At 32.7% G+C, this 16530-nt stretch overlaps 2 protein-coding genes across 2 annotated transcripts; both read left to right on the top strand.

Annotated features, from left to right (window-relative positions):
* Positions 1-5062: 5062 nt before the first annotated feature.
* LOC137810961 (probable peptide/nitrate transporter At3g43790) lies at positions 5063-8950 on the top strand (the record flags this gene model as incomplete). Its single annotated transcript, XM_068612480.1, has 10 exons — positions 5063-5230; positions 5370-5485; positions 5633-5713; positions 5789-5891; positions 6135-6212; positions 6364-6413; positions 6694-8014; positions 8085-8165; positions 8292-8650; positions 8763-8950. Coding segments are annotated over 7 exons (708 nt in total), but the record flags the coding sequence as incomplete, so codon positions are not given.
* Positions 7954-10247, top strand: LOC137809219 (peptidyl-prolyl cis-trans isomerase FKBP62-like). Its single transcript, XM_068610354.1, has 5 exons — positions 7954-8014; positions 8085-8165; positions 8292-8384; positions 8481-8650; positions 10131-10247. The coding sequence occupies exons 1-5, from the start codon at positions 7954-7956 to the stop codon at positions 10245-10247; spliced, it is 522 nt and encodes a 173-aa protein (XP_068466455.1).
* The last annotated feature ends 6283 nt before the right edge of the window (positions 10248-16530 follow it).

Genomic DNA, 16530 nt, shown 5'->3' with positions numbered 1-16530 from the left:
AAACAATCGGCATAACACGACATCGTCCGAGGTGTAGAGACTCATATGGGTGGTGTAGGCGTCCATATGCTCGTCTGGGTTGGTCGACCCGTCATATCGGTCTCGGTTGAAACCCTTCCACTTCTTTGGCAGTGGGACTTCGATGATGGTGTTGGTAAAGGGATGTCGGCGGTTCGGGTCGGCCGTCAAGGTCATCCGGGTGGACCTGATTAGGCACGACTCGTCGCCCATCTCGGTCTCTCGGGGAGGGGGTCGGCCTCTCGTCCCCTCGGCCACATCTGGGTTGGGGGGAGAGGTGTAGGACTTTCCGACAACGTTCGTCGGTATGACAGAGGGTCCTCCTTCCCCCAGCTTCTTTTTCATCTCTTCGTTCTCCCTACGGAGAACTTGCAGTTCTTGCTCGTTTTTCTGAGCAGCCTCCTCGACTTTCCTTCTCATCTCGGCCATCTCTCTCTGGAGAGGCAGCAGCAACATCGTCTGGTCGGCTTCGGTCATTCTCTCCATGCTTCTAGTTGAGACCATCTACTTTTTTCCTTCAGCTAGTTTCACTCGGCCCCACGGTTGGCGCCAATTGTTCCTACTAGGGAGATGAGACCTAGAGAACTATTGAAGTCTTCTTCTCCTTCCTTCGGTCGGTCAGGTTACTGGGTGATGAGCTGGGATTCCTCTCGTCCTCCTACTTCTCCTTCGGCACTCGGTCTCGGGTGGACACCGGATGGTGGGGGTACCTGCAAAGGCACTCCGACGCTCAAGTCAGCAAAGCGGGTGGTCAGTTCTCAGATAGGTGAACAGTAATAAATGACATACCTTACCTTGGGATGCGTGCTATTTATATTATTCTAATGGACCTACCTTGTTGGGCCCGTTTATCGAGGTGGATACCACTTAGGGTTGCATTATCTAATTCTTAATGATGGGTTAACTTCGCTGACCTTGGTTTGAGCGTTAATGGTAATCAGGGTTGGCCGTTGGCCAAGTCCTTAGGTATGAGTCGGCCATCAGCCAGATTTCCCTGGTCTCGGTCGTCTCGGACAGGTCTTCTAAGGTTTCGGCCAGGTGGGTCGTCAGCCTCGGGGTTCGGCCAAGTCCCTCTGGTTTCGGGCGACTCTCTTGATCTCGGTCAGGTTGACTAGGGGTCGATCTCGCCCATACCGGTACATGTATTATTAAATTATAATTTTATTATGTATATTTTTAATATTTACATAATATTAATCCTTTTTACATATTATATTAATTTAAAATATATATATATATATATAAATTTAAAATTTATTTCAAAATTATTTTATAAAAATATGGATTTAGATTTAAAATTCAATCTAAATATTTGAATATGGGTATTTAATTATTTATTTGGATTTTATAAAAATTTAAATATTTAGTAAATATAATATAAACAATATATGGAAGTCCATCTATCCTGAGGACTTGTGGAAACACAATAATGTCTATTTCTTTATGAAAATTTTGTAGGAAGTCGCATATATAACGATTGCCAATGTTTTAGGTGAATCATTGGGAATATATATATATATAAAGAAAAATCATCAAATAAAAATTAATTTTAAAAATAAAAAATAATTAGTTATTATAGTGATTAAATTAAAAATTATTTTAGAGACTAAAAAATGTTTTAATTTCTATTATTGTTAAATAGTTTTTAAATTGGTATTTAATTAGCTACAAAGGTTTTAACTACCAATTATTTAGATTCTAAATTTGGTAGCTAAATTAGATATCAATTTAGAAACTATTTAACAATAATACAAACTAATTTAAAAATTAAAAGTTTTTTTTTTATTTCTAAAATGTCTCTAATTTAATTACTATAATAATTAATTATTTTCTATCTCTAAAATTAATTTATATTTCATAATTTTCTTGTAAGTATATATATATATATATATATATATATATAAAATAATAACACTAAAATGGATGCATATTTTCATGAGCTATAATACAAACTAATTCCTAAAAACTAGGATAATTGACATTGAAATAAATAAAAAATTATATTTTTTTTTATACATTTAGCAACAATAACATTACTACTCTTCTTTCAATAACATTACTACTCTTCTTTCAATTTACTTCTTCAATATCTTTTACAATAAATATTTTAAGGAGAGCAAACTCCTAGCAACTCTCGAAAAACTGAAACCTGAGAGGTTTAAAAATAGGTTGACTCATGACTTTGTGAAAACTTTAAGCTAATTATTCTATTATTAGTGAAATCGATCTCTTAAAAAACAAAATTTGACATCTTGTATATTGGATTCTTGAAGATGAGCTTTAGATATTGAACAATTGGTTATTAGTTTTCAAAGGAAACAAACAAGGATGGCTTAAAAAACATTCCATCGAGCATTGTGGACTTATGGTTATAAAAAAATAAATAAAATAAAAATCAATTTTTAAATAAAAATAATAATTATTTGTTATGTAATTAAATTAAATATTATTTTAGAAACTAAAAAAAAAAATTAGCTTTTATTATTATTAAATGTATCTAATTAGTTACCCAGTTTTTAACTACCAATTATTTAGTTTTCAAAATTTAGTAGAAAAATCTTGGTTGCTAATTAGATATCAATTTAAAAACATTTAACAGTAATAGAAACTAAAATTTCTGTAATCTCTAAAATAATCTTTAATTTAATTACTTTAACAACTAATTATTTTTAATTTTTAAAAATTATTTTTTATTTTATGATTTTTTTTAATAGTGGGGTATCTTGTGATCCTTTCCTTTGCTTGATGGAGACCCTCCAAATTCAACATTATTCATTATTGGCAATTCCTAAAAGTCAAATTTGTACTGTGGACTAATGTTGCTGTGTGATTTTTACATATCTTTAGCTTATAAATAAAATCTATATTTTAAAAACTCATCAGGTGTTCTTTTGCTTACTATGGTCCTATTGGACATAATAAAAAAAGGAATAATAACTGTGGAAGAAAAATAGATTAGTAAAATATAATTTCGAGGATTTAGGATTTCACCATATTTTTAATAATAATAATAATAATAATAATAATAATAATAATAATAATAATAATAATAATAATAATAATAATGTTTAAATTCAATTTTGAAATTAAGTCTTACATTTTAATTTCATTTCTATTTTTTATATACTCTATTTTTGTTAAAATTTAATAATAAATTATATGAACTAGTTTATTATAAAAATTATTAAAATCATAGAAGTTTGATTCTGGTACAAATATAATATATTTATTTATTTATTCAAAATTAATTTTTTTTTATAAAAAATCTAACCTAACCGATAATTAAAATGGTTAAATATAAATTTAAAAATGTGAAATTTTGGGTAAGCTAAATCAGAATCCAATCTGAAGATTGCTCAGACTCAGTTTCTCTAATGCAAATTGTAAAATTTAAAAAAATACCAGTTGTATAAATAACAGCATTCATATAATGATATGACATGGTTGTAGTAGTAAGTTTGATGGGATAATATTATTTAAGTTTAAAGGGTTGTTATAAATCGATTCAAATCGAGTTAAACTTAAAGTTATTTTTTAATATAATATTAAAATTATTTTAAACATATCTAAATGATTATTTGTTGAACTTATATCAAATTATTTATAATATATAAGAAAGTTTATTTATTTCTAAATAAGTTAAATCATGATGCAACTTTTATCAAACAATAGTAGTTTAGTTTAATCAAAGTAAACTGACTGCAAAACAAAAAAAACTGCACCAAATAAATAAGTGAATTGAAGATGATGAAGCTGCATCATGAGACCAGACTACAGATTGGGCAATCATGTGCATTAAGGATCTTGTGTTTTAAAGTGATGTCATCATCTTTTGTCTTCGTCCCTAGTGCGTGTTAGGTTTTGTTGCCATAAAAGAATTTGTGCTTTTGGCTAGTTTTTTTTCTCTCTCTATCAAATAAAACTATAAATAATTAAGAACAACCAGCTCCTTTGTCCAAAATTGACCTCGATGATTCTGGTGGACACAACATATACGTTTTGCTCTTCTACCTCATTCATTTGTGATCATTGTCATCTCTTCTTGCACACTTTTGCTGTATTTATTTTATTTTAGATCAATCATTATTTAATTGTAAATTCTTAGAGTTCTATTTTCATTGAAACCATCTCCTTCGGACTTACACTTCACCATTTTTTATTTTTTATTTTTAGATTTTAAATTTTAAATTTTAAATGGAACATATAAAAGAATAGTTTGTATAAAAATTAATTTAAATACTATTTTATAAACTAAAAATTATTGATTACTAAAAATATATCTATTATTAATAAAAATTATAATATAATTAGATACTATATTTTTGGTAGTTAATAATAAAAATAAAAAAGATGTTTTTTTTAAGACATTTTTTTAAGTCTCTTGTTAAAATATAACTGGAAACCATTTTTTAGTCACTTTTAATTTAATTTAAAAACTATTTTTTTATCTCTAAAAATAATAAAATTAGAAACTAATTTTCTAGTTTCTAATTCTCATATAATTTAGAAACTTAAATTTTTAGTCACTATTATTTAAATTAGATATTAATTTTAGAGTAATTAAATTTTATAAAATTAATTATTAATTTATAAAATATTTTAAATTAATATGAATAAATTTACTAAACTATTATTTTTAGTATAATATTAAAATAATTAATATGAATTTAAAATTACATTTAAAATAGTATTTTAATCTTTTAATTTTATTTAAATATAAAATTAAATTAATTATAAATTCAAAGTATTATGAATTAATTTAAATAGATAGACATACTTTTTAAAAACTTATTTAATTTTTTTAAATATGAGAAAATATTCTGCAGTTTGAATTTCTATAAAATATACTAATTTATTTAGATTTATTTTTCTTATAAAATATTTATAAATTTTATTTCAATAATAATTTGCAAGAAATTATTACTAAATTTATTTTATTTGTATTTATTTATTTAAGTTTGTATATATTTAAAAGTTTTTTATATATTTTTTTAGAAAAAAATATTTTTTCTAAAATTCTACTTGATAAATCTTTTTTTCCTGTCTTCTTCTTCTTCCCATCGCAACCTTCCTTCACTCCACTCTTTGTTTCCTTCCTATTCACTCTCAATCTCAATCTCGTTCTTCTTTCTCAGTGTTGCTTGTTCTTGATTTCACTCTCAGTCTCATTCAATTGGTTCGTCTCACTATCTTGTTCTTTGTTCAAATCCAGGTAAGTCTCATTTTTCTTCTTCGCACTGTCTCCTTCATCTACTTCACTCTCAGTTTCGTTATTCTTTATCACTGTCGTTCTCGTTCTCAATCTCGTCCAATTGGTTCATCTCACTGTCTTTTTCCTTGCTCAAGCTTAGGTAAATCATTCTCAATCTCTATATCTCGTGCTTGCGACTCGGAATGTTGTCGGTGACGGTGCTCAAACGCAATATGATCTTCAGTGTCATAGGCTTCAAGTTGTTCGCACAATTAGGTATGTTTTTGTTTTTTATTTTATTTTATTTTATTTTTAGCACGTTTAATGATTCTCATACTAGAGTTTCGATTGGGGAAATCTTTGCCCGTATACCTAATTACATATTGATAAAAATGTGGTAGGTTCTGTATTCATGCTTGGCAGATGTTTGACATCTTTGTTGTGGGGAGCTATAGTTGATCGCATTGGTCGAAAACCCGTTATACTTGCAGGGATCATTTCAGTGTAAGTATACATGTCAATGAACTGCATGCTTAGCTTTGAAGATTCCCATAATTATCAATGCTTACTTCATTTCAGTGTCATTTTCAACACACTATTTGGCCTTAGCAAAAGTTTTTGGATGGCTATTCTTACGATATTTCTTCTCGGATGTTTCAATGGTTTTCTAGGACCAGTGAGGGTATCATATCTTTAACCCCTACTATTTCACACTTTCTTGTTTTTTCCACCAGTACTTGGATACAAATTTTGAATGCATGTGTTGATTATAACTTCATTCTCTTTCAAACTTCCATTTCTACATTTTATTGTCTAACTACTTTATTTAACAAGCCTATGCCACTGAACTTTTTAGAGAAGAACACCAAGCTCTAGGACTGTCAACTGTAAGCATCACTAACTCTTTTACATTGTTAATTCTTAGAACTGCATTTCCACACCAACTAGTCATGTTGTGATTGGTTTAATAATTGGCCCATCATTGAGAGGCTATTTGGCTCAGGTACTATTCATATTCTTAGCCATCTGGAGTATAAGATAAATCTTGCATAAAGCCTTGAATTTCCATATGTTTATAAGATGAAATGTTTTGAATTGAAAGTATTCTGGTTTTCTGAGAAGGTTAACTGCTGAAATTCTGTATTTAATTGTAGCCAGTAGAGAAGTACCCAAATATTTTTCCAAAGAATTCCTTTTGGAATAAGTAAGTGGACTTTCATATTCAGTTTCTGTTTAAATTGCTTTATCATTTGGACCTATTTAGATAAACTTCTCCAGAAAATTAGTTTATGCCTGAATCATTTTTATAGAAGCTAGTACAAGAAAACTTTAACAAATTAGATTAAGAATAATCTGATTTTTGCTTACTTATTATGTTTTTCTGTCTTATTTTATCTTCCTGTAAGTACTCATGGAGAACTTTATCCAAATAAAATCTTAATGATGTGCTGATTTTTATTTTCCAAACATAAATCATTTTGTAGGTTTCCATACTTCTTGCCCAACCTCATAACATCAGTATTTGCACTTGTAGTAGCAATTGGCTGCATCTGGATTCCAGTATGGATCTTAGGCTCTGACAAATCTGTTCATTGACTGCAATTTTATTTTATCTCCTTCATATTTCGTTGGTGTTACTCTAAAAACTTTTATGATGACATTTTATAATGAAAAATTATTTTAGTATATGATTCTCTTATGTCATATAGTTAGTAGTTGATATTTATTTTGATTTAGAGAGCAACAAGTTTCATGGATGTGCTTGGGAAACAAAGACTCAATACATTCTGAAAATTTCCTTTGTTTTCTCAAAAACTTCTTCAGCAATGTTAGCCTCTTTGCCATCAACCCTTTTAATTTCCAGTTGTGCTTTTTGATAGAATCCAGTACCTCTCAATGCCTCTGAAATGAATTCATCAAATTCAATAGAAACTCTTTTTTAGTAGTCTGATGTGCTTGTTTAATCATCATTATGTGGAAATGAATATTGTATTTGTTTGTTTGATTAAAAGTTGATTTTGTTAGCTAAATTTCCCTCCATGTCTAGTAGGCAGGCAACATAATCCTATTTTATGTTATAATAATCACTTTTGACTTTGAAACACCAAAATCTCCTTTTCTGTTGTTCCTGAGTACCCTAACCCTATGGACTACACTCACTAGACACTTTAAACCTAGTTTTTTTTTTTTTTTCTGTAGGCTTTGTAAGTGTGGCATAGTGATTGTTTTCTTGGACAAAGTTTTTCTCTTCCTCTGTCTTGACCATTATTTATTGGTTTAGGCTAGTTAGAATATAAGCACCTGACCAAGCCACCATATTTTGATGCATCCAAGTAGTGCCACTTTAAGCACACCCTCGATTTAGTATTATAAGCAATCAATAAGTGGCCATCTCTAACCTTAACCCCATCAATACCTAGTAAACAAGGTAAGACAAATGTGTCATTAATGCACCATGAAGGGATACTAAGGGTGTAGTAAAAAACTTCAAATGTGAAGTTATCCATGATCAACTTAGTTCTTCCTGTCCAATTAAAATTATTGTCATAATTATGCAGCAGAAAATTGGAAGCAATATAGTTCAGAAAAAGACTCAAGACCAAGTTGGTAGTTACAGATAACTTGGAAAGCACTGTACAGATAAATTCTATAACTCAAAAGTGGAGGCTATGTATAAAGTCTGAACTATTATTTTTTATTTATCTGTGTAGTTAAATTAAAGGAAAAAAAAGGAGAGAAGAGCAATGGGTGCGAGGGAGAGCAAGAAGATGATGAACTGTAGAGTGGTGTTCACAGTCGAAGATGGTCAGTGCCTACTAATTTTGTTACGCTCTTCATGTTATAATTTTTTAGATTAATGTTTACTCTATTACAGGTTATTTTTGTCCTGCTTTGTCAAAGGCTGTTAAAACCATGAAGAAGGGAGAGAAAGTGGTTTTAAGTGTGAAGCCTCAATGTAAGTTGTATGCTGATGAATTTAAGTGTAAATGCTTGTAATTCTTAATGTGGATGATAACCTTGTCATTTTATGGATTTAAAACGTGGTTCTAATGTTTCCTTACCTGTTTTTGCATTCTTGCAGTGAAAGTAATTGGTAAGCTACAAGATGGTACATTGTTTTTGAAGAAGGGTCATGATGATGAAAGGGAGCTGTTTGAATTCAAAACTGATAAGGGTAATTTGAAAAAATGTCTCAATGTTTTTCCCGATTCCCACTAAATTATTTATTAAGCTAGCTAATGTGAGTGTTTTATGGATTGAGCATAACAAGCAATTGATGGGTTTGACAAAGCTATTTTGATTATGAAGAAGGGTGAGGTGACATTGTTAACTGTTGCGCCCGAGTATGGTTTTGGCTCATCAGAGTCTCAACAAGAACTTGCTGTGGTTCCTTCTAACTCCACTTTGTATTATGAGGTTGAGCTAGTATCATTTGAGAAGGTAAGTTAATAAACAACCAATTCTGCACTCATCTTGTGTTTCAATTTTCATTCTTTCATTCCTTTATCCATTGTTTGTGTTTGTTTCTTACTGATTTGTAACAATCTTTCAGTTCTAGCTTCCAAGACCGTCCTTGATTTGTTCCAGCCCAGAAGCTTGTGAGATGCAAGTAGCACAAAAAATGTAAATTCAATCAAGATAGGAATAGACTAAACTTTCTTGTACATATAACTCATGGATATTAACAAAAGTTGAAAGTACATTTCAAACTACTACGAGTATCTTGAGTTTATGTGATTATTTTCTAGTTTCTACCACAATCTTAGTTCACATTCATAATTCATAAAAAAGTTCTTTTGTAAAATTTGAAAAAAAAAATTGAAAAAAATTCTCATTTATAACCATATTTTGATTATGAAAATAATTGAGTTGATGAACTTTTAAAATTAGTGAACTTGAATCCACAAATAAATATAAAATATGAAAGAGTAAGTAGGTAAATAAATAAAAAAAGAAAAAAAAGAGTAGATGAATAAAATAATATTTTATAATAAATTATATTATTTAGAAATCAATATTGTGACCATTTTTTTGGTATTTATATATTTGGTCACTAAATGAGTTTCTATATATTTTGGTCACTAAATGAGTTTCTATATATTTTGGTCACTAAATTGGTTTCAATGAAATTGGTAGTTAATTTGGTTTCTATATAATTGGTCACTAGATTAGTTTCTATATATTTGGTCACTAAGTTGGTTTTTATTTAATGGTAACTAAATTGGTTTCTAAATTAGAATCTAAATTGGTATCTAAAATTAGCGACCATGATTTTAGCCACTTAGTGCTATTAGTTTCTAAATTAGTCTCTAATTAAGTTAGTGACTATTTTTATCATTTTAGAAACCAAAAATTTAGTTTCTAAAAACAATTTTTCTTGTAGTGTAATAATAGAGTGTATTCTTGTGCTCATGATTTTTAATTTTTGGTTTGTGATATGTTTTTGAGCAGAGGCTATTTTGAAGCTAGAAGAGGATCTTAAGGTGAATGTTAAGAATCATTTGTGATTTCAAATTTGAACTAATAATTTGGTTTCTTACATCTGTTTGGTGGTAGTTTATGATACATATACAATTGCAAATTTCTCTTGTTACACCTAATAATTCAAATTCAAGTTTTGTCTTTGATCCAGCTGCATCTTGGATTACATCAGAAGACTCAAATTCTGAGACAAAAAGTGTTTACAGTGCCCGTGAGAAATAATTTTTAGATGACTCCTATCCATGTTCTTATATTCTTGAAGTTTTCAATATGAATGACTTACTACATTTATGTGATATTGGGATGTTATACTCAAATGTTAAGTGTTGGTTAGAAAAAAAAACAGAGTAATAAATACATAAAGAGAATATTGCGTTGAGTAATTTTACTATCTGTCATATTAATATTTTTATTGGTTCTCTTTGCATATTTTTTTTAGTGGGATACAGGGTACAAAAGAAATGAGGATAGCATGTTAATGTTTGGAGCAAATCAGAAGATAGTAGAGGCACAAGCTGCCAGGAAGAAGGAAGAGTCATACTTTTCAACTATATAAATCAGAAAAGGTCTTATAATTTATAAATATTAGTAAACAAGATTTTCTCTAATTTTGTTTCTTTTTGAACTTCACCAGGATTTTGAGACCATTAGAAAGCATGGAATATTACTTGTATCTTTTTAACTACTATATATATTGAGAGTTTGTAAGAATTAATTAGAATATAAAGATCTTTTATGAGAACTTTTTGGCTCAAAGTTTCATCCTATATTTGGGTATTCCTATCACTTTTCCAGCTTATACTTATCTCTGTAATTGTAATTCTTCTGACTTTTTGAAACAGGTGAAATTTCTTTTTTCACTCCAAGAGTGGAACCTAAAAGTATTAAAAGGTGTGTCACATATATTGGTGATATTAAGTGTAAAATACTGAAATTCTTTTACTAAACTAGAATGTCTATACACTTTAAGTTTATATATTCTGCTTGTAAACTTGTACTTCTTTCCCAGGCCACTAACTTTCTTACTCTTCTCTCTTCATTCATTACCACCTTTGCTTCTTCTACTATTAGAGTTCAGCAAGTCATATATATATATATATAAGGCACAAAGATAAAGCCTGATCAAATAACAAAGATCAGAAATGACCATATTTCATTAATGATTGCTTCTTAAGAATCTCATTTGTTAACTGTGTCTTTTAGTGTTGGAGATCCCACATCGACTAGAGATTAGAGCCTTTCATTGTATATAAATGGGTGCAAACCTCAACCCTATGAGCCAGTTTTATGGGGTTGAGTTAGGCTTAAAGTCCACTTCGTAATATGGTATTAGAGCTCTTCATCGAAGAGCTCTGCTGGGCTTCTCTCTGATTTTTATTTCCCTCGTTGGTGTCGCCTGTTCTTGATTCAACAAACTACCATTCGTGGAGTCGATCCTTCATCACTGCTGTTTGGATGAACATAGCCTTTGACATCTGGAATGATTTAAAAGTTAGATATTCACAAGGGGATTTATCTCGCATTTCTGATTTGTAATTTGAAGCTATTTCTTTAAACCAGGGGGATATGTCTGTCACAGAGTATTTTACAAAATTGCGTATTATTTGGGACGAATTAGAGAATTTTAGACCTAATCCTCTGTGCACATGCCCAGTAAAATGTTCTTGTTCTGTCATTTCTATTATAAATCAAAGAAAATGTGAGGATCGTGCTATGCAATTTTTAAGAGGATTAAATGATCAATATAAAAATATCTGTTCTCATGTTTTGCTCATGGATCCCATTCCTGCCATATCCAAAAAAATTTCCTTCGTTGTTCAACAAGAGAGACAATTATCCACGGTTGTTCTTGCCCCTAGTCTTCATAGTCTTAACAGTAGTCGCATTACTACATGCAATTTTTGTGGTAAATACGGTCATACTGAAGTTGTTTGTTTTCGAAAAGTGAGTTTTCCTTCTGGTGATGTTAAAACCTCAAAGTTTTTTTCTACTAGAAAAAATTGCACTTTTTGTAATCGTTTTGGCCACACTGTCGACACCTGTTATAAAAAGCATGGGTTTCCTCCTGGCTACAAATCCTTCAATAGGACATCCCAAGCCAACAATATGTTTACTACTAACCCTTCTTCTGAGTCTTTTTCTAAAGAACATGATGTAAAGGGGATTCAACTTACATCACAACAGTGTCAATTCCTGACCAACAGTTTGTGTCAGCAAAACCTTGAGGATCCTGCCCCTCATGCTCAAATTAATCAAGTCGGAACCTTCTCGACGGACAAAATCACCAATACCGAGCAATCTTCAACGGGTAAGTTTTTCTCTTCACTATCTGCTATAAAAGAATCTTGGCTTGTTGATTCTGGTGCCATTGATCATGTTTGCCACAATTTGAGCGCTTTTACTACTTGAACTAAAATCAAACCTGTCTTAATTAGTCTCCCAAATGGTCAAACTGTTTATGCCACATATTCTGGTTTAGTACACTTTTCGGCCAAGTTTTATTTGTCTGATGTGTTATATGTGCCTCATTTTCAATTAAACTTAATATCTGTTTCTAAACTCACACACCAACTTAAATGCACTTTAACTTTCACTTTAACTCACTGCATTATACAAGACAATCTCACCCAAGAGAGGATTGGTACAGTTGAAGCCACTGGTGGTGTACCCTGTCACTACCTTGCCTGCTTCTAGTCGCTCTAAACCACATAACTTTGCTCCTCTTATTAATTGTAATATCACGGACAAAACACTGTGGCACTATAGACTGGGGCACCCTTCACATGAAAGATTACATGTCTTACGTAAATAATACCCTTTTATTACTATTGATACTCATCATGCATGTGACACTTGTAGTCGTGCAAAACAGAGAAAACTTCCTTTCACTTTAAGTACTACTGCTACCTCTGCTATTTTTTATCTTGTACACTTTGATATTTGGGGACCCTGTTCCATAACTTCTATGCAAGGTTTTCGTTATTTCTTAACTATTGTTGATGATTACTCGCGTTATACTTGGGTTATTTTGTTGCATAATAAATCCGAAGTGCGTTCGCACATCATTAACTTCACTGTTTTTGTTCAAAATCATTTCCAAACTAATATCAAAACGATTCGTACTGACAATGGTGTTGAGTTTGCTATGTCCAGTTTTTATGCTTCAAAGGGAATTATACATCAAACATCTTGTGTTGAAACACCACAACAAAATGGCATTGTGGAACGTAAACATCAACACATACTAAATGTAACCAGGGCCTTACTTTTTCAAGCAAATCTTCCTCCTATTTTTTGGGAATTTGCTGTAAATCATGATGTTTTCTTAATAAATTCTATTCCTACTCCATTACTTAATAACATCACTCCTCATGAACAATTGTTTGGAAAACCGTATGACATTTCTTTTATAAAAGTGTTTGGTTGCCTATGTTATGCTAGTACCATTACTGCACATAGGAAGAAATTAGATGATAGATCTATCAAAGGTATTTTTCTTGGTTTCCCGCAAAATACAAAAGGTTATATTGTCTTAAATTTAAAGTTTCATCGCATAGAGATATCAAGACATGTAATCTTTCATGAAACCCATTTTCCATATAAATTGGATGGTGGCTTGCCTAGGGACCCCAACACTTTATCTCTCCCTATTTCTAACGCATATAATTCTGCTCTTGATTTTTTTCTGATACTGCACCTCCTGCCGAGCCATGTGCCTCTACTCCTGCACCCAATACTGCCCCTCCACCAGCCTTATTATCCTTTGATCTTCCAGCAAATAATGTCTCTGCTCTTGCATCCAACACTGCACCTCCACCAGCATCATCACCTCCTGCACCTCCAGGAAGCACCTCACCCCAATTTCCAAGAAGATCAACTCGTCCTCATCGACAACCTGCCTATCTTGCTGATTTCCACACAGCAACCAACACTGTAAGTAGTAGATATCCTATTCATAATTACTTGTCTTACAATTCCTTATCTTCTAATTTTAGAAATATTATTTCCTCTATCAATTCTCATCCTGAACCTCGCACCTATACCGAAGCCTCCAAACATGCTTCTTGGCAATCTGCCATGCAAGTTGAGCTTCAAGCTCTTGCTGCTAACAATACTTGGCAACTTACCCCTCTCCCTCCAGGAAAGAAAACTATTGGTTGTAAATGGGTATATAAAATCAAATATCATTCTGATGGCACTGTTGAGCGCCACAAAGCTAGAGTTGTTGCCAAAGGGTTCACCCAAGTTGAAGGACTTGATTTCTTAGACACTTTTGCACCTGTTGCTAAACTCACTACCGTTCGCCTTCTCCTTGCTGTTGCCACTACCAAAAATTAGGTTTTAAAACAACTTGATGTCAATAATGCCTTTCTTCACGGTGATCTCCATGAAGAGGTATACATGACCCCCCCACCTGGCCTCTCTCTTCCTTCTCCCCAGCATGTCTGCAAGCTTCAACGGTCTTTGTATGGTCTTCATCAAGCTGGTCGTCAATGGTACGCAAAACTTTCTACTTTTCTTTTATCAAATAAGTACTCTATCTCTGTTGCTGACCACTCTCTTTTTCTTAAATATAATAATGATAAACTCACTGTTATTCTTGTTTATGTTGATGACTTGGTCTTAACTGTTGATGACACGGAGGAAATCAATACAATTACTGCATTCCTTCACCATCACTTCAAGATAAAAAATTTAGGTAATCTCACTTACTTTTTGGGACTGGAAATTGCTCGCAACAGTACTGGTCTTCATTTAAGTCAACGCAAGTATACTCTTGATCTCCTTCAAGAAACTGGCATGCTTGACTCTGCACCTGTGGCCACTCCTATGACTCACACCTCCCGTCTCTCTCCCGACCAAGGCTCACCTCTCGATGCTGATGCCACTTCCCAGTACAGAAGACTCATTGGACGTCTAATTTACTTAACCAACACGCGACCAGACATCGCCTTCGCAGTCCACAATTTAAGCCAATTCATATCTGCACCCACAACTCATCATCAGCAAGCTGTCTCCCGTCTTCTGCGTTACCTCAAAGGCACCCCTGGTGAATTTAGTGACTCTGACTGGGCAACATGCCCTACCACACGCAAATCTGTCACTGGATATTCCATCTACTTAGGAGACTCCCTAATATCATGGAAATCAAAAAAGCAACCAACTATCTCCCGCAGCTCCTCTGAAGCCGAGTATAGAGCACTTGCCACCACCACATGTGAGCTAATATGGTTGTCTTACCTCCTTCAGAATTTACATCTTCCTCTCTCCCAGCCTGCAACCCTGTATTGTGACAACAAATCTGCCCTTCAAATAGCTTCCAATCAAGTTTTTCATGAACGAACCAAGCACATCGAAATTGATTGCCACCTAGTTCGTGAAAAACTTAACTCTGGTCTCCTCAAACTGCTGCCCATTACCTCTGCAATGCAAGTTGCTGTAGCTGGGAGAGAGAAAGATGTAAATCCTGAAGGAGGTAAGACAACCATTGTAGCTCACATGTGGTGGTGGCATGTGCTCTGATACCATATTACGAAGTGGACTTTAAGCCTAACTCAACCCCATAAAACTGGCTCATAGGGTTGAGGTTTGCACCCATTTATATACAATGAAAGGCTCTAATCTCTAGTTGATGTGGGATCCCTAACACACCCCCTCACGCCAAGAGTGATAGATAGAAGCTCGTGCGTGGGACTATATATTATGGGTGGTCCGATAGCGGCCCGATAGCGGGTGGCCTGATAAACCCAACAAATACTCGCTAGGATAGACTCGAAAATGGCTCTGATACCATATTACAGTAAATGAAGATGATGAATATTCCTTGCCTGATGTGATGCTTTAATGTAGTGTACGTAATTGTAATGAAAAAAAAGGTTTTGATAAACCCTATTTGTAGAGAAAACTAAATATAAAATAAACTTTTATTCACTTGTATATTAAAGAGTAAAATACATGGTGTATATATGAGAAAGATTAAGACCTAACTAAAATAAAAAATGAAAGTTGGACCAAAGAAACAAAGTCCAATAATTTAAAATAAAAAATTAAATATGTTAACATTTAGTGTGAACAGTGTAAATATATGATCTCCAGTAACTGACTTATGACGGATTGACATGGTGAAAGGGATGGCAGCAGATTCAATTTGATGCATATTCAAAGGAGTCATTCACAAAACCTTTCCATTTCTTATAATGTCACCAACCCTTACCCAACTAAGTAAACGTTGTTTCTTTTTTATTTTTGATCGGCAAGTAAGTAAAGGTTGTGTGATTTGTGGCAAAAGAAAAAGGAGTTCTTCTAAACCCACATCTTTTATAATAAAATATTATTTTTATGTCTAAAGTGGAGCAAGCACGTGCCAATTATTTTTATATCAAGCTTTAGAGTCGGAGCATGACGTGTGTCAAAAAACCATTTTCCGTATATATATGCCTTGTTGTTACTAAACTTCTGTGCCTCCATCCCTTGTTGTTACTAGACTTCTGGTACCTCCAGATCAACCATGGTTTCTTCAGCTAAAACCTTTTCCATGGCTTTTTTTCTCTTCCTATTCCCATTAGGTGGATACTGATATATATTACTATTTCCATGTCTTATATATTCCTAGCTTTTTTTTGCTCTAAAAAGGTTAACTTGTTACAGGAATATATTCAGCCACTTTCACCATCACCAATGAGTGCACCTACACAGTGTGGACAGCAATTTTATCCGGCAATGGAAGCTCGCTGCTCTCCACTACCGGCTTCGCCCTCATGCCAGGTAACTCCAACACTCTCCCTGTGCCTCCCGCTTGGTCAGGCCGATTGTGGGGTCGGACCCTTTGCTCCCTCGAC

This window comes from Phaseolus vulgaris, chromosome 2, assembly GCF_000499845.2.
Source record: "Phaseolus vulgaris cultivar G19833 chromosome 2, P. vulgaris v2.0, whole genome shotgun sequence".
Lineage (NCBI taxonomy): Eukaryota > Viridiplantae > Streptophyta > Magnoliopsida > Fabales > Fabaceae > Phaseolus > Phaseolus vulgaris.
This window is presented reverse-complemented; position numbering and strand designations above follow the sequence as displayed.

Bases quoted from the DNA above. Each gene is read 5' to 3' on its own strand.
- LOC137809219 (XM_068610354.1), top strand. From the start codon at position 7,954: ATGGGTGCGAGGGAGAGCAAGAAGATGATGAACTGTAGAGTGGTGTTC. The intron at 8,385-8,480 runs GTAATTTGAAAA...GAGCATAACAAG, and splicing joins TGAATTCAAAACTGATAAGG to CAATTGATGGGTTTGACAAA. The intron at 8,651-10,130 runs GTAAGTTAATAA...TATTTTTTTTAG, and splicing joins AGCTAGTATCATTTGAGAAG to TGGGATACAGGGTACAAAAG.